Source organism: Vipera ursinii, assembly GCF_947247035.1.
Source record: "Vipera ursinii genome assembly, chromosome: 5".
Lineage (NCBI taxonomy): Eukaryota > Metazoa > Chordata > Lepidosauria > Squamata > Viperidae > Vipera > Vipera ursinii.
In genome coordinates, this window is record NC_139518.1 from 42,419,874 (window position 1) to 42,442,861 (window position 22,988).

General features: G+C 36.1%; 1 protein-coding gene across 2 annotated transcripts in view; it reads right to left on the bottom strand.

The window, feature by feature from the left end:
* Nucleotides 1-22,988, bottom strand: part of WDR33 (WD repeat domain 33) — a 66,657-nt gene that overhangs the window by 8,767 nt on the left and 34,902 nt on the right. Inside the window, exons 8-16 of one of the 2 annotated variants that reach the window (XM_083364583.1) lie at nucleotides 8,499-8,625; nucleotides 7,442-7,596; nucleotides 6,924-7,002; nucleotides 6,384-6,494; nucleotides 4,980-5,074; nucleotides 4,426-4,512; nucleotides 4,048-4,187; nucleotides 3,012-3,164; nucleotides 1,530-2,531 (exon numbers count right to left, since the gene is read on the bottom strand). In XM_083364583.1, coding sequence (XP_083220709.1) covers nucleotides 1,530-2,531; nucleotides 3,012-3,164; nucleotides 4,048-4,187; nucleotides 4,426-4,512; nucleotides 4,980-5,074; nucleotides 6,384-6,494; nucleotides 6,924-7,002; nucleotides 7,442-7,596; nucleotides 8,499-8,625 — 1,949 coding nt within the window. Of the gene's footprint in view, nucleotides 1-1,529; nucleotides 2,532-3,011; nucleotides 3,165-4,047; nucleotides 4,188-4,425; nucleotides 4,513-4,979; nucleotides 5,075-6,383; nucleotides 6,495-6,923; nucleotides 7,003-7,441; nucleotides 7,597-8,498; nucleotides 8,626-10,871; nucleotides 11,129-22,988 lie in introns of those variants that run through there. The other variant, XR_014492741.1, reaches the window with a different exon arrangement.

A 22,988-nucleotide genomic window follows, 5' to 3' on the forward strand; every position in this document is an offset into this window, starting at 1 on the left:
GTGATTGGCACTTGGCAACTGGTTTGCAATAACATTGGTCGCAGTGTCTCATGGTCACACGATTGACATTTATTTCACTTCCAGCCTCGTAACAAGCCAAGTTAAAGGGGAAGTCAGCAGAAAGTAACAAATGATGATCATTTGACCATGCTGCAACCAGGCCAGATTCAACTAATGATGGCAAGTGGAACTGCTGCAACTGCTGTAATGTGACACTGCACTTTACAATCGCATTGCTTAGCAACAAAGTTGCTGGTCCCAATTAGCATCATTAACTGAGGACTACCGGTACTGAACAAGCTTAAAAACATACTAATGATTCATCTGGACATAGATAAATTAAACAATTATTACTGAAGTATTAGAACAGGGCTTTTCAACCAGTGGTACAGGTACCACCTGTGGTACATTGGCACCTAGCAGGTGGTACGCGACCATCCTAGAAAAGTGGTAGTGGGAGAGGGGAATGAGCTGATCCGGTGGCAGCACCGCACAAGCCTGAGCGAGAGATGGCTGGAGCTGCAGGGCTGTCAGGGCTCAGCGGAAGCACCAGGATCGGTGCCAGGCTCCAGCTGGAGCTCGGCGCTGATCCTGGTGCTTCTGCTGAGCCCAGAAGAAGCGCCGATCAGCTGGAATGTTGCAGCATCTCCAGGGTCTTGTGTTTTACATTCAGATGCTTGGCAACTGATTCATATTTATGATGGTCACAGTGTTTCAGGGTCATGTGAAGTGACCAAAACCTGCTGCAACCACCCAGCAGAGGGGGGGGAATAAAAACCAAATACCCCCCCCACCCCACCCCCGCTGCCAATCCTCAACAGAAATGCTCAGAAAAATGAAAACCTTGGACAGGAGGAAGAGCGCCGCTGGGTGGGCAGGCCGGTGTCTTGCTCGGCTGTGGATTGGGGGGCACTTTTTTCAGTGTCATTGTAACTTCGAACAGTCACTAAATGAACTGTTGTAAGTCGAGGACTACCTGTACTTCATCACTTTTTTCCTTTTTTTTTTGGTCATCAAGTTTTTGACACTTTGCTAGGCAACTGGTGGTACTCAGATGTTGCCATATCCTAAAAGTGGTACAATGGGTAAAAAAGTTGAAAAGCCCTGTATTAGAAAACCCTTGAAGAACAGAGTTCTGGATTTTCCTAGCCTTTGGATCTTTAACTCTTTTTCTTAATGCTTAAAACAGCAAATTGTATTGTCATGGTCAGTGAGACAAAATATTATTTGGAATTCCCTTAGCAATGTGCTTTTACATACCCCTGAACAGAATTTTTGCAAGTCCATTATTAAAATCTACATTTTGAGATTTGAAACCTAAACTATGTCCCTTAATTTCCAGTTAACTTTATTAGTACTGAAGTTACAACAATATTTATACACTGTTTCCAACTGGACCTGATGAGCCAATCATTGCTCTCTCGGATAGTTAAGTTACTTTATAGAATACATTTATTATATACTTTGAATTGATATAATTTTCTTCCTGAAGATTATTATGCAAGAAAAACTACCTCTCCCACACATACCTGACCAAACGGGGCTCGAGGACCATCACCAAGTAAAGGAGTTTTCTGTTGCTGGAAAGGTGGAGGACCCTGGGAAGGGTGGGGCCCCCTTGAAGGATTCTGTTGTCCTTGAGGCCCAGGTGGCCCTTGCATATTTCCTTGAGGTGCTACCATATTAGCTTGTGGAGGTCCTTGTTGTCCTTGTGTACCTGGTGGCCCACGCAATTCCTGCAGAGGTCCCATCATTGAACCCTGAGGTGGAGGACCTCTGAGCTCCTGGGGGCCATGCCCCAACAAACCATGAGGTCCTCTAATTTCTTGTGGTGGATGACCCATCATCATCCCCTGTGGGCCAGGACCCTGAGTCTCTCGTCCTGGAGGACCTTGCATGCCTCTTGGATTAAGTCCCATCAAAGGTCCTTGGGACACAGGACCCTGCATCCCTTGAGCTCCCTGTACTCCATGGGGTCCTTGTATCCCCCTTGGGCCAGGTGGTCCCTGACCACCAGGTGGCCCCTGAGGACCTAAATGGCCTTGTGGTGCAGGTGGAACTTGTTGACCTAAGTGACCTTGAGGCCCAGGTGGTCCTTGTGGGCCTAAGTGACCCTGTGGTCCAGTATTACCTGGTGGACCTGGAGGGCCCATGGGCCCATGAGGACCAGGATGTCTCTGCATTCCTTGATGTCCATGAAGTTCTTGAGGTCTTGGAAGTCCTTGTGGAGGTCCTTGAGGACCAACAAACCCTTGTGGTCCACCACCTCCTTGGTGTAAAGAAAGACCTTGAGGTCCCATTTGTCCTTGAGGTCCTGGAGGCCTGAACTGTCCCTGTGGCCCTGGTGGTCCAATCTGAGGCATATTCATTGGCATCTGCTGAGGTGGATGGGCTTGCTGAAATCCTTGAGGTACCTGAGACATTGGACCTTGTCCTGGAAAATGTTGGGGTCCATGAACAGGTCCTCCCGGAGGAGGTTGCTGTTGACTTTGTTCTGCTTGCTTCTGTGCAAGTCTCTCAATCTTCAGTTGCTGTGGAAAAAAGCAATGTAGTTACAACACATATGCCTAAAATTGTTAGGAACAAATGGAAACAGCTATTTCTACTTGTAGTTTTTATTTTTAATTGTTGCTTCAACTGAACAAATTAAGAAATCTGACTGGCAAGCGATTACAATATGTGACCGAACACTACAATGTTATAGCATAACAAAAAGGAGTTGCCAGGAACAGTACTCATTTATACATACAATAAATGAGCACTATCCATATATTAAGTATTAATGGCTTAGTACTCTATTTTTCTTCTTTCTATATTTCTGGACACTTTCTCATCCAATCAACTCAAAATAATAGTAACTGTTTTCTTCAGCTTAAATATTATATGTATTATACTTCCAAAGATAACACAATACATCCTAGCAGTATCCTTACTACTGTTTTCAAATTCCTTTAATATGATATATATGTTTTGAGGAATTCTAATGACTAATCTTACTTTATTTTACATACCTCTAGAAGCTGTGGATTAGTGTACTGAAGTGCTGCCATTTCTTGCTCTATCTCTGCTTGAGTCTTCTTTTTCTCTTCTAATTTAAGATCTTCCTTTCGATCATTCAGAGGCTCAGCTGGTGAAGGGATAGGAACTTTATTCTGCATCCAAGCCTAAATAGAATAATTAAAGCTTTGGGTATACTAATACTGATATTATTTATTCTACTGAGATTAGTAAATTAGATATGTATTACTGAATGCTGAAGAAAATAGTGAAAGACAATAAAATATTACAGCCTTCTGGTGATTTGGGGGCTCCTTAATTAAAAAAGAGAGAGAAAGATTAGCAAATCTTTACAAATTTTATCTTGCAATACTTTCCCTCTTTTATTTTCTAGCGGCAAAGGCTGTACTTGCTACAGAAATTATATCTGGGTCTCTAAAATTGGCACCATGCTAAGGATGATGAGGGATGAGGGAATTCTGGCAAAATCCAAATTATGTCAGCCTTAAGTTAGAGGAAGAATGTGGATTCTTACTGTTTAAAATTATCATATCTCTCAAACTCTGGTCAATCTCTTTTAAAATTTTAATTACAATTATAAGATACAAAGAGGCCTAGGACTTGAGATAATGGAATAGGGATTAAGGAATTGGACTTGGATCAGGGAGACCCAGCTTCAAGCTTGTCTTTGTGAAATTCAAATGAAGCCCACTCCATGTGTACTGTCTCATCTATCAAGAGAAAAGGCAGGATACAGATACAATCATTAATCCAAAATAGTCTGCATTTGTCAAATATCTGTATGCCACATATTTTGTGTGTTCTGAAAACTTTGTACAGATAAAATACTTTAGAATGCAGGCAAGATTTTTTAAAAAATATACAATTTCAAAGTAGGCAGAAAAATGTTTCAGAATTGAGATCCATTGCCTTATTTTGTCCATATAAGAAGCTAAAGGCCTAATGACAATTGATCTAAATCAGTAATATTGCATGTAAAGTACATATGTAGTAAATTCATTTCAATAAAAATATTTAAGGTATACTAACCTGTTGAAACTGGGCAGGGATTGGTTTTGCGTAGGGAACTTTTTTTTGTGGTACTTTCTTTTGGTCCTTTTGCATTACCTCTTCCATACCCCAGTCTAATCCTGGGATAGTCATTTCAATTTCACTTGTCTCATCTTTCCCTTCAAAAATAGGTTGAAACAGTCAATTCTGTAGTTTTATATTTTACATTTTTTCCACCCAAATAAGATGACAAATAAAGAAATAATTTCCCCAGTTCCTATTATTCAGGGAAAAAATCATTTTCATTTTCAGATGTGGCAATACAATGTCATCCATATTTATTCAGCAGCAGTATTTCACTGTCTTCAAGTAATGGATTTCCAAAAATGTATTATTTCTGCATGATTTCTCTCTTACCCATCTGTTCCTGTTCCATGGCTAGTTTCAATTGTTCAGGAATTCCCATCCCTGGAATCACTGCAAGGCTATTGGGTTCTAGGTCATCTAGAAAGAAAAAATACAATTATCAAGTGAAACATGTTTGCCTTGGAACATGTTGAAAATATTTATTTCCTATAACATCAGTATCAAGACAGAGACTGAAAAAAATGCATGTTTCCTACTCAAGATTCTATGTTGGATGGACTAAGATGACAAGAGTGGAATAAATATTGGGTCTGTGATCATGCATGCTCCCTTCTGAATCTGAATTGCCGTACAGCCCTTATGTATGCACGTATGTCATCTTTTCCCTGGGAGCTCAAGGTATCCATCCCATGGGCCTTCTTTCACCTTCCCTCCACAATAACAATCCAATCCAATGACAACTGGACTGAAAGTAAGTGGTGCCAAATCACCCAATGATTCTTCCATATCAATTAAGGACTTGAATTTTAATTGAGTTTTTGCAGTCCAAATCCAAATTTTACCGTAAACCATTATAATATGCTATATAGACCAAAAATAACTACCATATTCTACTCCATCTTCTGACATTCCTGGAAGTAAGTTCAAGTTATATCGGTCTCGCATTTTATCTCCAGGTCGATTCCGGGTCCAGAATTTGCTGTCAAAATAAAACTACATGATGATATGTTCTCTTTTGTCTGTTATGAGGATTAAATCTCTTCCCCCTCCTCCGTCAGGTATTTTCCTGCTGCAGAGGTAGGGTTAGCCATCAGGTGAGTCATTGCTATCCTTCAGGGAAAAAGACAAGAAGCACACCAATGGGAATGGAACAAGTTTCTACATTTTTATACTCTGCAACTTCAGACTATGATGGCTTCTGGAATTGGATGGTCAGTTACTTGTACACAGAGCAGATGGAAAATATATATTCCTTAGGAGGAGGAGTAAATATTTAATCAACTTAAAAATGGTGGAAATTTGTTCACCATCTCATGTGTTTCCTATCTTCTTAGATGTTATTTATGCCATCTCATTTCTTTAGATACCAAAATATAAATTTATTAAAATATGTATATACTATCTTTAGGTATGAATGTTATCAGGGAAATGAAAAACAGATTTATTTATTTATTTTTATTTTAATCCCATTTATATCCCGCCCTTCTCTGAAGACTCAGGGCGGCTTACAAGCTTAGCAGTAGCCTTCATTCTATGTATATGCCTGCTTATTAGGGCTTTTTTTGGGGGCCCCAAGCGGCATTATTACAAAGTCAGCTTAATTGCCCCCAACAATCTGGGTCCTCATTTTACCTACCTCGGAAGGATGGAAGGCTGAGTCAACCTTGAGCCTGGTGGGATGCGAACCTGCACTAATTGCAGGCAGCTGGTGTTACTTAAGGAGGCATTAGCCCACTGCTCCACCAAGGCTGCGGGTAACCTGTAATAAACTTGACTAAATTTAAACATGAGCAAATAAGATTCTTCAATAAACATACTAAAAATGTGGATTTGCTTTACTGTTTCTGAGAGTGTTGTGAGAAACTGCTATTTTCTTGTTTTATTAATCTGGTAAGAGGCCCAGATATTACAATAATGTAGACGACAATGTTTTCTTTAAATCTAATTTTTTTATTTTGAATTATAGTAGAAATATACATTGTCATAATTAGATGTTTGCAGCTAATTACAGTAGATGTATAAATGGAATGATTTCTACTAAAATTAATAAAAAAATAATTGTTCCAAACATATATGTGTAAGTATGCTACCTTTTCTCTGGGACTCCATAATTCAAAATGAATTATATTTTTTTCTAATTTTTATTTTTCACTAAACTAATAAAATTAAATGTGCCTTGTTTTTATCTCTTATTAAAGAGAGAACAATAATGATAATGATGGCTGTTAATTAAGAGAGAAATGTTCTTGGGATCAAGAGTGCCAAACCTCATACTGCACTCAAAATACCTGGTGTGATCATTTGATCCTGAGCACAGAATGTGTCCTAGAGGATGCCAAGCCAAGCTCCAAATCATTCCTTCATGGGCTATTTCCATACCACCCACTTCCTTTTCAACCCTGAAACATATAACAAACAGTAGTTAAATAAATAAATAAAATATCTTGGAACAAGCCTCCAAATAAATTTGCTATACAACTTCTTAATCTTGGTCAATGCATGTTCTTTTTCTGTTGAATACAAACACTTGTTGCAGATTTAAAATATGAAAAGCTTATTCAATTATGAGTTCTGTTTTTTTTAATTTTTCAGTTTTCAAAGAATCTGTACATATAATTTACATTCTTTCCATGTGTACCAAGGTTAAATAGAAATATTTACAAGAAAAATTTATCTAACACCTGATGACACCAAAAATCAAATACTGTAAGCTATCTTAGATTTTTAGAATAATTAGGAACATGAATCCTGAAGCTTGAAAAAGTTATATTAAAATATGCTGAATGTCTACTGCAGTTTAACATTTGATGGGTGAATGAGATACTTACCCAACATGCCAGAACAGCAAAGAACCATCAGATCCTCCGCTGGCAAAAAGACCTTCATGAACAGGATGCCAAGCCACAGCTATATTACCGATTAAAAAAAATCACTATTAATGCATATACTTTTGTTTTCTGTTTTCTAATACAGTGCTAGATCATAAATGACAGTATCTATCTTGAGATTTGATGCGCAACATGGAGAACAGGAATCAGCATGTGGGAAGGACTGGGAAGGTTAAGGATTAGCAATGAGCATAATGGAAATTTAGAGAAATATCACAGTATGCCTTGGAGTTTAAATGTTCAATGTTCTTTTTACTCAGAGGTAAGTGAAATGATTCAAAACTGTAGCATCAATTACATTTCACAACATATAAATTAGAATTACAATTATGAATTAAATATGAATTACAATTATGAATTAAATTAAATACTAAATATGAATTAGAATTACAGTTGCATCAGTCTGATGATTTAGGATGGACTTAAGCAAAAACAACTAACAGAAAAGTAACTTTAACCTGTGGCCTCTTTTTTATGACCTCTGAAGACCTGTAGTTCTTCTTTCAGATTTCTGATGTCAAAAAGTTTACAAAGGTGATCACGAGATGCTGTAAGCAGCCAATTGCCATTGAGATTCAGCTTCACTTCCATCACAGTGTTTTTATGAGCGTGTCTGGAAGAAATTGCATTAATGAATAACAGTATAGATTGTAATATGGTAACAATTACACAAAACTGACAGACCCTCAAAATGTAATTAGTTTCATTTAGAGTTTAGCATTTAATTCAAACAGCTCAATTTTTATTTTACTAGAAGTCAGAATTGCTAATCTCAGAAAAGGGGCAAGTAGAAACTCATATTAACTTTCTTTCTGAGATAAAATTCCTAAAAGGTATACACAGTAAGCAGATGAAAAACCCAAATATAAATGCTTCCATAAAACATTACTATTTTAATAGCTGTCATCGTTTTTAATAGCAGATGATTGATTCAAGCATCCTTAGCATACTCTTTCCACACAGCCATAAAAGGGACACAGAAGTTAAGAAGTGCTAATAAGCTCCTGAGAGGTTTTTACTTTTTTTTTTTCAAAAATAAGCCTGGAAGGGACAGGATTGTGTTGGGACCATAGAGCTTAGGAAATAGGGATTAATCCCTCTCTCTCATATTTTCCAATGCAAGCCCACCCTTAGCAAAATTTTCAAGTGTATTTTCCATATATATCAGCTAGCAAGTGGATGAGAAATAGAATATTGAGAAAATGGGATGGAGAAAAAGATTAATTTCCTTTCAGTACCTTTGTCCCAATGTAATCCCATCCTCCTCCTTTATCGAGATGGAAAATCAGATCATAGACTTCCAATGCCTTATTTTTCTCTATCTATTATAAAGTCAGTCTATATTAAAAATCAGGCTACAAGAGCAAAGAGCAATATTAGACTGGTAATTTACTGAAGGTAAGATCAGGAGGGACATTAAACATTTATGACTGCATTGTACCACACTTTTTATCCAAAGAATTTGAAGAAATGTACATAGTTAAAAGGACAAAAATATTAGACAACTACACTTACAAGGTAGCCAGGCTTTGGCCAGTCTTTGGATCCCAGAATTTGATTGGCTGCTGGCTATCTTTACTTCCAGAAACCACCAACCCCTTTGTTGGATGCCAGTCAACGCATTTGACATCAGCACCATGACCTTTTAATAGTGCAAAATCAATTAGTTAATGTTTCGCCCAACAATGACAGGAATTAAAATCTAACCAAATTCAGAATTAGCAAATTTCTCTGAAAAAGCTTCACTGGTGTTTTAAAAAGCTTTAAACAAGTTTGTAAATTTTCAAATTACATAAAACTTTATTCCCAAGTAAAATCTTTCATTATTAAAATGTAATAAACAATCGCAAATGTAAATAGGTGTTCAAAATTTAGGGAACTATTGTAAAATATTGTTCTTTTTCTAATCAGTCTAATCAAATGATATAATGTGGTATGATTTGAATTTATAAAATTATTTTTAAACTTCTTTTAAATTCAAATATTTTATAATATTATATTGGTCTCCAATAATATAGGGATTAATGAATATAAGATCAATGTAGGGTTGAATGTTATTTTATATACTGTATTACTACATACTAAAAGTTCTAAGTGTAGAGTACATCCAAAATCATTGGAAAAGCTCAATAAAAACCCACTATATCTGATGAACTGATTTCCCATTATTGCTGAATGAGGATGTATAGTTGCACTCCAAAATGAAAAGAGGCTAATACAGCCTCTGTCTGATAGGAAAAAAACCCCCATATATTTATGTTGTTTATAAACTTGTATACTATATTCAAAATAACAAAAGCAATGATTATGGCAGTGTAGGAATTTGGACACCATTCCAATCCTTTATAATACAACCTTGGGCAAAAATAACAGCTTCCAAATGTTTCCTGTGGTCAGCTAAGTTTTTCTATTCTTGCTTTTGGATCTTCATTCCACTTTGTTGGGGGAATTAGCAATTAGCTCACAAGGTGTAACAAGATGGTGAGTTTGTTGTCACTGTGAGTTGTAGTGGGGGGGCACAAAGGGAGGCTCAGCCAATCTCACTGTAAACATGTTGTACTTTGATAATAAAGGTTCATTCATTCAATTGTTTTGTTGATTTTTTTTCCACCTCAGAAATATTTTTAGATCTCTTTGCATGCATTGCATGCTTGAAATCTGCCTACATAGATTAAGTAATATCCAAATATGAAGACTGTGAAGACCATTCCTACATGTCCCTACTTTTTTTTCTATTAGTACTTCGCAATTCATTTGGAGGTATGTTCTGGATTGTTGTTTTGCTTAAATCCAACTTTTTTTTCAGTTTATTTTTTTTCACTGAGAGAAAGATGTTAAAGGGAAAAATGTATTTCAAGGTAATGGGGAAGCAAGGATAACTGACGGATAATTTTTCAATTTGTAATTGTCTTTTATATGGTTTTATTTCTTGTATCCATAAATCTTCCAGAATTACTTGTATAGTTACTCTGTGGTGAGATGGGCAGACAATAAATTGTACTGATAAATAAATAAATAAAATAGTGAGATGGGCAGTGCCCAAATTTGATAAATAAACAAATAATGAAGAGATATGGTGAATAGTGCTGGGATGTATTCATTCATTCTGATCTACAGAAGGAGTGAAATATAAAAACAGATTAGTAGAATTAAACATAATTAATCAGCTGAAACATGTTTGTGCTTGGAAGCACTGAAATATGTGTTTTTTGCAGAATATAAACTGTTATGTGGTAACACTATCTATAAAGATGTGCTTATCAAACTTGTAATGTAGATTTTTTTCTCCCAAAAAATACAATTGTGTAAAAACAAAACATGCTCATTTATATGTAAGACATGATGACTATGATATATTAGACAGTGATGGCAAGACATTTACTGAGTCCAAAGTGGAAAGAAAAGGTCAATTCTGCAAAATATATATACACAATTGGTGTATATGGGATGTTAGAAACATGAACCAAGGCAAACTTAGTCCTTGTTACTGAGCTCTTGTTAGTAAGTAGGTAGTCACCTAAAAGGCATTATGGAGAAACATCGACAAAACACTACTCAGACCCTTGAGCTGGTGTCTTCTATGTTGAGAGTCAGTCTGATTAGCAGTTAAGGCACCAAGCTAGAAACCAGGAAACATGTGAGTTCTAATCCCACTTTGGACCAGTCATTTTTTGTCAGCCAACTCACCTTACAGGGTTCTGATTATGAGGAAAATAGGAGAAAGGAATATGCTGCCTAGAATTATGTATGAAAAAATAATAAAAGCTGGTTACAACTAACTAACTAAAAATATTGCACCGGTAGTCCTCCACTTACGACCACAATTGGGACCAGAATTTCTGTAGCTAAGCTAGGGCAATTGTTAAGCAAGACAGACATTATTATTACCTTTTTTGCCATGGTTGTGAATCACTGCTGTTGTTAAGTGAATCGTGCAAATGTTAAGCGAATTTGGGTTCCCCCATTAACTTTGCTTGTCAGAAGCCAGCTAAGGTTGCAAATGGTGATCGTGTGACCCTGGGATGTTGCAACTGTCAGAAATACATGCTGGTTGCCAAGTGCCTTGATCACGTGACTGTGGGGATGCTGCCACAGTTGTAAATGTGGAGATCAGTTGTAAGTCATTTATTTCAGAGCCACCGTAACTTCGAATGAAACAAAAGGTTGTAAGTCGAAGACTACCTGTACTGGGTTCAGACATTACTGATCGCAGGCAAGAGCACATATAGCTTCCATATGACTGACTGATGGCCTTTTGATTGAGTTGGAAGTGGGACCATAGAGGGTAGCAAGAGGGGACGAAGCAGGTTTGCTGCAGTCTCCATTTGTACATTGTTGTACTAAGCTTTGAAATCACTATTATATCACTATTATATTGGATAATCTATCCACACTGAAAAAAGTTGCTACAATTTAAGTATTTTCTTGTCTTCTAGCAAATAAGAGAGGAATGGGGTGACTTCGGCTATGAAATAACGCTATACATAGTAGAGTATAGATCAATGATATCCAACCTCAGCCACTTGTGCAAGTTGAGATGTATGCGCATGGGCTGGCCAGCCGTTCATGCAGCCCAGTTCCAAACAGGCTGCAGCCCAGTAGTGGGCCATGGCCCAGGGATTGGGGACCCCTGGTATAGATGAAGCAAAGTTTGAAGAATTTTTTTTATATCCAACGTGTTTAATTTTCTGCATCCTTGGTCCACAAATACAGAATGGAGCCTGAAAGTGATGTTTCCAGTATAAAAGTTAGCTGATCGATGTTGGAATAAGAAATGGCATCCTTTCCCTTTGCTTTGTAAAAATTCAAAATGCAGTTGAACTAACTGGTGTACCAGGTCTTCTATCATCTGAGGTAGCTGTTAAATTTCAAGGCCAAAAATATATGCTATCCTAAAAAAATCTGTTTGCTGAAGAAATCAAGAAAAGCACAAGCTTTTCTATGGGAGGCAGAGGATTAATAGGATAGATCTGATGTTCATAACCGATACTAACTGGCTTCATTGAATCTGGCCTTACTGACAGAGGGAAGATAGTAATTTTTGGTAAGAGGCCATGCTGGGTCTAGAATAAGGCATAATTAGGTGGCAAAAAAAGAATACAGAACAGAATACTTCTATACATAATAGGCTGCCTCTTTAGCTATTACCTAGTCCAGAGGTGCCCAATCTTTTGGGCACCAGTTCAGTGGAGAAAGGTGCATGGTTTTGTGTGCTGCCTGGATCCCACGGATGGGGCTTTGCTTATTTGTGCAGACTGGTTGCTGTCATGCTGCAGCCCGGTACCAATCCACAGACTGGGGGTTGGAGACTCCTGACCTAGTCCACATTAGTTTCAGGGTTCTAAAATTAGTTCAGTCTTTGGAAACAGGACAGGTGACTAACTATGATAGCAGTCATAATATAGTTAAAGAAGATCTGTTGTAACCAATCTAATGGTAAGAGGGAGGAAGGAGTAAGTATCAAAATAAATCTGTCCTTAATCTTCCATTCCAATACTGTATTGATTCCCATGCCCAAATCAGAACAGTTAGAGACTGAACAGTATGAATTTAGGAGTCTGTTAAGAATAGAATTGATAAAAGAATTTAGAAGGCCATTATAGAAATGTATAGCTTCCAGAGGGGATGAAGGGTGTGATTAGATTGGGGTGAGCCAGGCATCTTAGACGTTTTATTAAAAATCCCTGGTGATTTCCTCAGTGCAGTTAATGATTCAGAGTATATTCTGTAGGAGCTGGATATTTTAACTAATGTCTTGAAATGACAAAGATGTCATGAGGGAAAAAAGGGGGGAAGGAACACCATGGATTTTTGATGAAAAATAGAGAAATGGTTAGAGAAAATAAAATTAAGAATGAAAAAATAAAGGATTTTGGCAAGGCGGAAGGACAACTAGCTCAAGGAGGAATGTGCTAATTTTGTAGTGACTGAAACAAATTGAAGAAGTATAGTGGAACTCACACCCACTAATTTCACATGCATGGTGAGACGCTCCCACCCAACAATTCTGAAAACAATACAAGGTCCTGACTGGGGCTCTGCTGAAGTATATACGACACATATACATGGTATGTATGAATTCACAAACTATTATGAACTCTTGTTAAAACATTTTTTTACAATTTTGTTAATAGAGATTTACTGATTTGCTTTGTTATATAAGCTTATGGAGGTATTTTAATTGTAAGTTCTATAAAAATATTCTAGAAAACATATGTCATATGTATTATGACTTTTATTTTCCAAGAAAAAATGGCCCAGCTTACTTAACTCTTTAAATAAACGTTTAAAGCTTTGGAATTTAACTGTCTTAAACTATATAAAATTAAATTTAGCAGAATTAAGCACTACACTCTACTAAAGCAAAATTTGTTTTTAAAAACAAGGTAATTTCAGTTGAATTTTCCCCCCAGAATTTAACACTTTTCATAAATAATGTCCTGAATAACTGTATTGTAAATGCAAACAATCAAATTCAGAACACACATTTGGACATTACCACAGATATAAAAATGAATTAGTTTTATAGTTATATAAAGTGAAATTATTTATGCTGATTAAAATGTTAAAAATATTGTATTTTTACAATAAAATATTACAAGCAAAATTGACACAAAACTGCTATGAAAAGGAAGAAATCAAGCCAAAGCTTGATCTACAAACAAACAGTATTTATTCTATGCACTCAGGCCATGGATTAGTTAGTGCATTCATTAAAGAAAAGTTTATAAACCAGTGACAACTAAAAGGATTTCATGACAAACCCTCACAAACTGCAAGATGGGAAGCATGTAAGTATAATAATAAATAATAACCTATTACAAAAATTCTTAAGTACATATACCGATTGGTATGTATACTGATTAACTATGTAACAAACAGTGATAATCATCCTAAATATGTTTAATATGCAGAAATAAAAAAATACAAAGCAAATAGTGTTAAGCAGAAATATAGTAGGTGTTGAGACTGATTTCCTGTGTTAGGCTTTCCATTTTTTAAATTATGCCTGATCTATAGTTTAAGATAATTTGGGAAAGACAATTTGAACACGTGTCAATAGTAAAATGAGTAATTTTTCAGTATGTCCTAAATAAAACACGGGCATTTTAAGAGCTATTACATAGAATAGAGAATAAAGAATAAAGAACAGAACAGTCCCTTAGCTGCTAGTGGAACAAAATGGTGATTCATTTCTCCATTATAATATATTTCTAAAAACAGTCATCAAAATGTATTTCCTTTTCATTCTTGCACAATACTAACAATATCATCCTGGTATGCTATTGGGAACCAAACTAATCAAGGATAGAAGTAACCTAGAACTAAGGAGAAATTTTGTAATAGTGATGACACTTAACCAGTGGAACGACTTGCCTTTAGAAGCTGTGGGTACATCGATGCATGTTCACATATTATCCTATATTTAATTAGGAATGTATGCTTAATGTAGAAAATACAGCATCTGATTAATGCACGAACATGTATATATTCCAAATATTTACCTAAGTGACAATAGAAGCAACCATGCTGTTTAAGGTAATGCAATGTGCAACACTTAATAGTCTTTTCAGCACAAAAGCAGAGTAGTTAATAGATGCTTGAATCTCATATTAAATCATAGGAACTTGTCTGGTAACCGTTACTGTAACAGAAAATTTGGGTGCTTTATAGAAAGTTTTATAGAACCTGGTAATTACGGTAGTGTTGTAGAAATCTCTCTTCAAGAATCAGCAGTTAAGGTTTGTTTGCCCTCTTTGAAAATTCACAAAAATAGATTTTGTGAATAAATAAAAAAAAATAAACTAACTTTCACCCACTGAAATTTCTAGATTGATTTTAGAGATTTTAGTAGTCTCTACTAATTGTATCTATATCAGTGCAAGGCCATTTTTTAAAAATGTAAATTACCTTCTTCAAAAAGGTAAAAGAGCAATACAGTGATAAGGGAAAGTTTGTGAACCCTGTAGAAATATATGACATCTATAGAACTACAATCACATCAGCTTAATCTAAACCTATTAATAATTCTGGCTGAACAAACAACACACAAAACAATGTATGTCATGCCTTTATTTAACACATTAAACCAACATTCACTGTCTTTGCTGGAACAAGTACAGTATGTGCCTACAAGTCTGCAGATCTGTTAAGGGACTTAAGTTGAGTTTGATGTTCCAATCCATGAGATGATAATCAGGCTTGGTTCTGAGAGGCTTTTGTTTTTACCACCACTGAAAACTGGTTTTCGTGATACAGGTGTAGAAGTGAATCATGGCCCTCAGATATCATAAAAAAGATTGCAGATGATAAAGCTGAAAAGGACTAGAAAACCATTGCCTCTGTCAAATTAGTGAGGCAAATAATAACTAAATGGACAAAAATGCAAAATGTTGCTTTTCCTAGCAATGACTGCCCCACAGAAATCACTCCAAGAGCAAACACACTGAAATGAATTGAGAATTTGTATGTTTGCAGAAAATTAAGTTCCAGCAAAAGTATCTCTTTCCATCCATGAATCAAGACAGTAGAATTAACAAGGTTTGGAGCTGTTTTGGAACTTCTCCATCATTAAGAGGCAAGGGACTCTGGATTGTACTAGCAAACTGTACAGGAGTATGTACCTATTCATGACCTGAAACCTAAATCAATGTATTTCGCAAAGCATTAAAATAATCCTACGATGTAAATTTGGATTTTGAAATGGCCAATTCAAAGTCCTGATATTAATCCTACTGAAGTATTGTTACATGACCTAAACTAATTACCACATACAAGGCAACGCAGAAATATAGGAAGTCCTCAACTTACAACCACAATTGAGTCCAAAATTTCTGTTGTTAAGTGAGACATTTGTTAAGTGAGTTTTGCCCCATTTTACAACCTTTTTGCCACAGTTGTTAAGTGAATCATTGTAGTTGATAAGTTAATAACCCAGCTGTTAAGTGAATCTGGCTTCTGCATTGACTTTGCTTGTCAAAAGGTTGCAAAAGTTGATGACATGACTTTTGGACACAGGAATGGTCACAAGTATGAACCAGTTGACAATTTTGATCACATGATCATGGGGATGCTACAACGGTTGTAACTGAAAAATGGTCATAAGTCACTTTTTTCAGTCCCATTATAACTTTGAATGGTCACTAAATGAATTGTTGTAAGTCGACAACTACCTGTACTGATGAAGTTCTGTAAAGAACAATGGGCAAAATACCTTCCAGTCAATGGGCAGGATTGATTATGAGTTACAAGAAATGTTTTGATTAGGTAACTTCCTTCTAAAAAAGGTACCACCATTATTCAAAATAAATATGCATATTTTTTTTAAAAAAAGGTCCTGAACATTAAGAAAATAACATATTAACCAGAATCTGGGTGACTAGCATGAGTAAGATGAAATCAAGACCATAGTACTGCAGGAATTACCGATCTAAAGTTTTCACAACCTTTCCCTTCCTCAGCATACAAACAGGTGCCTTCTTCCCATATAGGACCAAAATAGCAGACAGAAGTTGGAAATAATTTTAGTATAATTTTTTATCACGACTGCTTGGTGTTAAACGTCTGGGGAAGTAAAGTTGAATTAAAGACAGCTCCTCCACTGATAGCAGAGCCAACAACTGTGGCATAACACAGAGCTACCAAATGGATCAGCTTCAGCTCAGACAGTAGCTTCTCATGAGGAGACTGTAGTACAAATTCCAGGGAGTTTAGAACTCTGGGTGCCAAGGGATTGCAATTTTGGCCCAAGTTGCGGTTGGTGACTTTATAGACACAGGATTTGCATACTTGCTTTCTTAATAGTTTTTGGAAATCCCTTTTTAACATTTTTTAGAGATTAAGAATCTCCACTTTTGCCTACCTCAGATATGAGAGTGATATGAACTAGGAGAGTCATACTGGCTTAGACATTGTCTAGATTAATAAAGTCCACATTAGATTTTGATAGATCAGGTCAATCTGACAATAAGTAGGCTATTGGAACAAACATACATTAATGAGACAAGAGAACCTGGAATTGATGGATTGCTACAACAACAGTAGGCCTAATGAGAGAGGATATATGAAATGTATGGGCGAATTATGGATGGATAGAAGACCTGCATCTACACTAGAAAACAGCTAGTTAGCCAATGCTTCAACATGTGAAGATAAACCTGCTCTCACCACTTTAAACAAACTACATATTATATGCCAGACTCAAGATGACCTGAAAAAACAAGTAGATGTGTAGTCAACATCTGAAGTTGGAACGTCACTCCCATCCCCTCTATTAGGGAGCATGGTAGCTGATATGAGGGTTAAGAGTCACTTGATAGTGAGATGGGTGGCATACAAATTGAATGAATGAATGAATGAAATGGATAAACTAGCTATAGTCAACCGTCGAGACCGTTTACCAAGGCTCCGTGGAGAAGTATCATCAGATAAAATGCTAGAAGATGCCAACCAAGCCCTCATGGCAATCCCTGTCCTTGCTACTATTCTGCATAGCTTGAACCTCTTCAAAGTGTTACTCCTAAGTTGGGAGAGTGGATTCAACAATTCCTAGCATCAGAGTTCTCTGTCCAGAAGATAGTAGTGTCTAGGATACTGCACAGAACCTTCAAACTCCTAAGCCTCTGGTAGAGGACCCAAGATTAAGAGAGACACATACCACCTGTAGTGGTGAGAAAGGAATTTTTGAAATTAAGTATAACAAACCTTCCTGTGGGTAAATGCTGTTGATTAGATAAAGTGGGACTTTAAAGATTGAACATGAAAGGGAACCAGAAAGAAGAAAAGATTATCATTAAAAGAGAAGAGACTCATCAGTACTGAATGTAGCAAAATACTCTAATTTTTAAAGAATTCAAACATATTTGGGGACAATACACTTAGAAGTTACACTTAAGATTGTCTGCTATCAGAAAAATGGCTACACAAGAGGAAAGCAAAGGCTCAGAATGAACAAAAACTTGCAACAGAAATCATGGATAATACAAAAAAGTTTCTTCCAACATTTAACAAGAAAAAAGCCAAGGAAACTCTAGGTCCACTAAAGAGAGAAGGTGGTATAGAAATAACAGGCAATAGGGATAAAGAAGAGCTGCTTAACTCATACTTTGCATCAAACTTCATACAAAAAGAAACTATAGCCCAATATACCAAAAAAACCACTGCAAAAGACAAATTAGAAACAAAACTTAAAATAAGCAAGAAAATGGTAAGAGAACACCTATCCGACCTTGACAAATATAAATCACCGGGGCTGACAGATTACATCCCAGAGTTCTGAAGGAGCTGGCAGATGGTATCTCAGAACCACTGCACCACATCTTTCAAAACTCCTGGAGCATCAGGGAAGTACCTCAGGATTGGAAAAGGGCTGATGTGGTTCCCATCTTCAAGAAAGGAAAAATAAAATGGACCCAGGAAACTACAGACCAACCATTTTAATATCAATACCTGGGAAGATCCTAAAAAAGATAATCTAAAAACAGTTCTGTAAACAACTAGAAGCAAACAAAGTTATAACTAGTAGCCAGCAAAGGTTTATTAAAAACAGAACATGCCAAACCAATCTTATTTCATTTTTCAACAAAGTGACTAAACTAACAGACCAGCAAAACACTGTGGACATAGTATAGTTAGATTTCAGTAAGGCAGTTCATAAAGTATACCGCAACCTACTCATTGGTAAGCTAGAAAAAGGTGGGATAGACAACATCACCCCCAGATGGATCTGTAGCGGGCTAGCAAACCGTAAATGAGTAGTCCTCAATGGCACTACATCCACATGAAGAGAAGTAAGCAGTGGGGCACCACAAGGTTCCGTCTTAGGCCCAGTATTCTTCAATATCTTCATAAATGACTTAGATGAGGGAATTGAAGGGGAACTCATCAAATTTGCAGATGACACCAAACTGGCAGGAGTAGCCAACGCCTCAGAAGACAAACTCAGGATCCAAAAAGATCTTGACAAATTTGAACAATGGGCCCTATCCAACAAAATGAGCTTCAATGTGGAGAAAAGCAAAGTTTTACATTTAGGCAAGAAAAATCAAAGGTGCAAGTACAGATTGGGTAAGACCTGGCTTAAAAACAGTAACTGTGAGAGGGATCTTGGAATCCTAGTGGACGATCACTTAGCCATGAGCCAGCAGTGTGCAAGAGCAGCCAAAAAAGCTTGATACAATCCTGGGTTGTATAAACAGAGGCATAAAATCAAGATCACATGAGGTATTACTACCACTTTACAAAAGCCTAGTAATACCACATGGAATACTGCAGCCAGTTTTGGTCACCATATAACAAAAAAGATGTTGACAGTTTGGAAAAAATTCAGAGAAGAGCAACTAAGATGATCAAAGGCCTGGAGACTAAAACATACAAAGAACGACTGCAGGACTTGTGTTTGTCTAGTCTAAAGAAAAGAAGAAATAGGGGAGACATGGTATCAGTATTTCAGTATTTGAGGGGCTGTCACAAAGAAGAGGGAGTTACATTATTCACCAAAGCACCAGAGGGCAGGACCAGAAACAATGGTTGGAAACTGATCAAAGAGAGAAGCAAACTGGAATTAAGAAGAAACTTCCTGACAGTGAGAATTAACCAGTGGAATAGCTTGCCCCCAGAAATTGTGGGCGCTCCATCACTCCAGATTTTTAAAAAGAGGCTAGACAGTCACTTGTCTGAGATGGTATAGGTTCTCCTTCTTGAGCTGGGGGCTGGACTAGAAGACCTTCAAGGTCCCTTCCGGCTCTATTCTATTCAAAGGTTCTTTTTCAAAAAGCAACTGGAGATGTTTTGCTTCTCATCCAAGATGCTTCTTCAGTTCTGAATGGTGGTGAATGGGAAGATTTATATTCCTTGCATTCATTTGATTGTTAGCACTGTCTGAGAGTCGTTGAGGCAGTTCCGAGAAGATTCCACACCTATTTGCACTATTCAATGGCACAGATAAACCTCCAAGTGGCCTCAACAATTCTCAGAGAGAGTGCTAACAATCAGATGACTGCAAGGAATATAAATCCTTCCACTGTCCACCATTCAGTCAGAACTGAAGAAGCTTCCTGGATGAGAAGCAAAACATCTTCAAGAAAAAACAAAGAAAGTCCAATTGCCTTTTGAAAAAGCACCTTTGGGACAGCTATGTGTTGGGTTATATATTGTCCTAATTCCAGCTGGTACATTCTGACAAAACATTGTTTTTCTTCATGAGACATATTTTCTGCCTCAATATTAATTTATAAGGGGCCATACTAATATGCTCATTGAATTCACCATTTATGTCAAAAATAATTTTACTAAGGATAGCATTATTGAACCATGAAACTAAAACTATTCTAATTGGTTTATAACACTATGTCATAAACCTTTTTAACCAATAATATTTCAATTGACACATTAAGCTAACCCCAAAGGAAACAAGTTAACATTATACTTTAGCAAGACAGAAGGAAAGAAAAATTAGAAGCTTTCATTACTCATACTTCTAGCTGTTAGTATTTGATTATGTATTCTGGGTTTTAGGCTGATCCACTGGTTATCATTTTCTTTCATTATTCATAAAGGAAAATAATAATTAATGGATCAATTTTTCTTAATCAACTTAACTATTCTGCCACTTTTCAACCTAAAATCCAGAATACATAATCAAATACTAGAAGAGACACTGCATCTAAATGCTGTCAGCCAAAGTTGGCTATGTAGGACACAAATAAAATTATAACCATTAAAACAAATAGGATTATACAATAATATTTTCTCAAGAGTATAGTGCCTGATGAACTAGGCTTTGATCTTTATACAACTATATCAGTCATAAAACTTGTTTTGTAGGAAATAACTGACAGGTTACCATTTTAGAATATAATATATGAAACTAGTAAGTCTTCCTCTCAAATTATAAAAATAACTTCTGAGAAGCATTTTCAAAGCTTGTTTTGTCTATAGGTATTTATGCCAAAAGAGTAGCATAATATTCAAAATGTTTTTCATATAGAACCTGGCACTATTTTTGGAAAAGAATTTATAGTACTTCCCCGTCTGGTTTTAAAACTCAGAAAAACTAGATAAGAAGTGGTAAGGAAAGGAAACATAAAAGGAAATGTGTAGATAGGAAACAAAATCTTTGAATTACTAAACTAGCAGAGAGCATCACTGAAGTCCAACTAGGTGGTGACAAGTGGGGTGACAGAGGAGAAAACGACAGATAGTTGTAAGTATTCAGATAAAATTAAATTATGAATATTGAACAATTGATATTTTAATTTTTTTATAAATTTCACACTAACTTTTCTCATGTGGGAGAAACCAAACCAAACAGCAAACAAACCTATCAATCTATAATAAAAAGATCAATTTAAGACAATCAAGATTTTAGCAAATCATGGTTTAAATTAAATCAAATTTTACAGTTAATTTTTCACAGTTAATTAAAATAGCATTAAGTAAAACATTTTGTTCTCAGATATTCTTGTGAAAGCAACAAAAATCTCTACTTGTGAAAATATACTAAGATCTTCGATATGTAAAATATTAAGATAACTGGAAGAACCCGTTACTTGCATCTTAAGATGCTAACCGAAGCAATGTCTTCTAAAAATGTGTGTTTGTACATGTTACAGATTATCCTACTCCTAGCGTAAAGTCTCTTTTCACTTGTCCTTAAATGAGTTTCTGAAGACAACACAATTTGGCTTTCCCAGTTAGTAATGTTTGAAGATGAAGTGACAGAATTGTTGATCTCTATTGAGCGTACATGGCATGATCTTCTGCACAAACAGATCTTTGGATTCAAGCCTTTGTTTTCAAACGAAGTTTTTTTTTTCTATTAGAAAATATCAATATATCTTTGACAATCCTTATTAGCAAGAGAGCTAGCAAACAGCAATACTTCATTTCACAGAGAATTAATGCAACTATTTCTCTATATAACTATAGAATATTAAAACTAGATGATCACAGAAATTAAATTTACATCCCACTTTATTTGTATAACTCAAGACAGAATACATAATTCGATTTTTCCATACCATAACAATCACCCTATAAGGTGACAGTCAATGGATGAAAGTCATTCAGTCAGCTTTCAAGGAAGGACTAGAATTCATGGCCTCCAGCATCTTTAACACTACACCAAATTGAAGACAATTATCTTTTTTTAAACATCCTCAGAAAAAACAGTGAAGCAGTGTCATTAGATTGTCTTAATTGCAAATTCAGTGCAGGTTTGCAACATTCTTTTTATCCTTCTAACTGTGGCCAATATAGAACATAATGGATCATATTCTGACCTATTTATCAATAGTTTTCCAAACATCTATCAATGAATCAGGTTTGGTCAAAGATACATAGTGAAGCTTTTTCTGTATTGCACTTTAATTCAAGAACTCCCTCCCCATGCAGTTTTCCTAAATCTAAGACATTTTTGGAAACATGAGATCTTTTGAAATATAACAGAAAGACGAATAAAGAATTTAGTGGGGTTATTTCATATTACTATGAGCTTGCATATTACAAATCAGTTATCACACTCAATTGAATGCAGCTTTATTTCTCCTGGATAGTAATATATTTGCAATACAAGTGTAATATTTTGCATTATATTTTCTCAAGATGGAAAACAGATCATAATGCATATTTTCCCTGTTTTTTATTATTATTGTTTAAGATTTTATATTGGTATCCTATAGAATACTTCTCAAACAAAAATGGATACTAGTCTAAAATCAGGTAAATAAAGTAAAAAAAAATATAATGGGGCCATTAATTTTTAGTACTGTTTGAATTATCAATCAATATGGATAGAAAACCGTGTCTTTGTTTGTGTTTTTGTGTATGTCTGTCTGTCTGTGTCTACACCTTCAAGTCAATGTTTGCTCCTGGTGAATGCCTGGACAAGTCCCTGCAGTTTTCTTAGCAAGATTTCAGAAATGGTTTACCACTGCCTCCTTCCTCAAATGGATGTGTGACTGGATGTCATCCAGTTGGGTTTGTGTGTAAGGCAGGACTAAAACT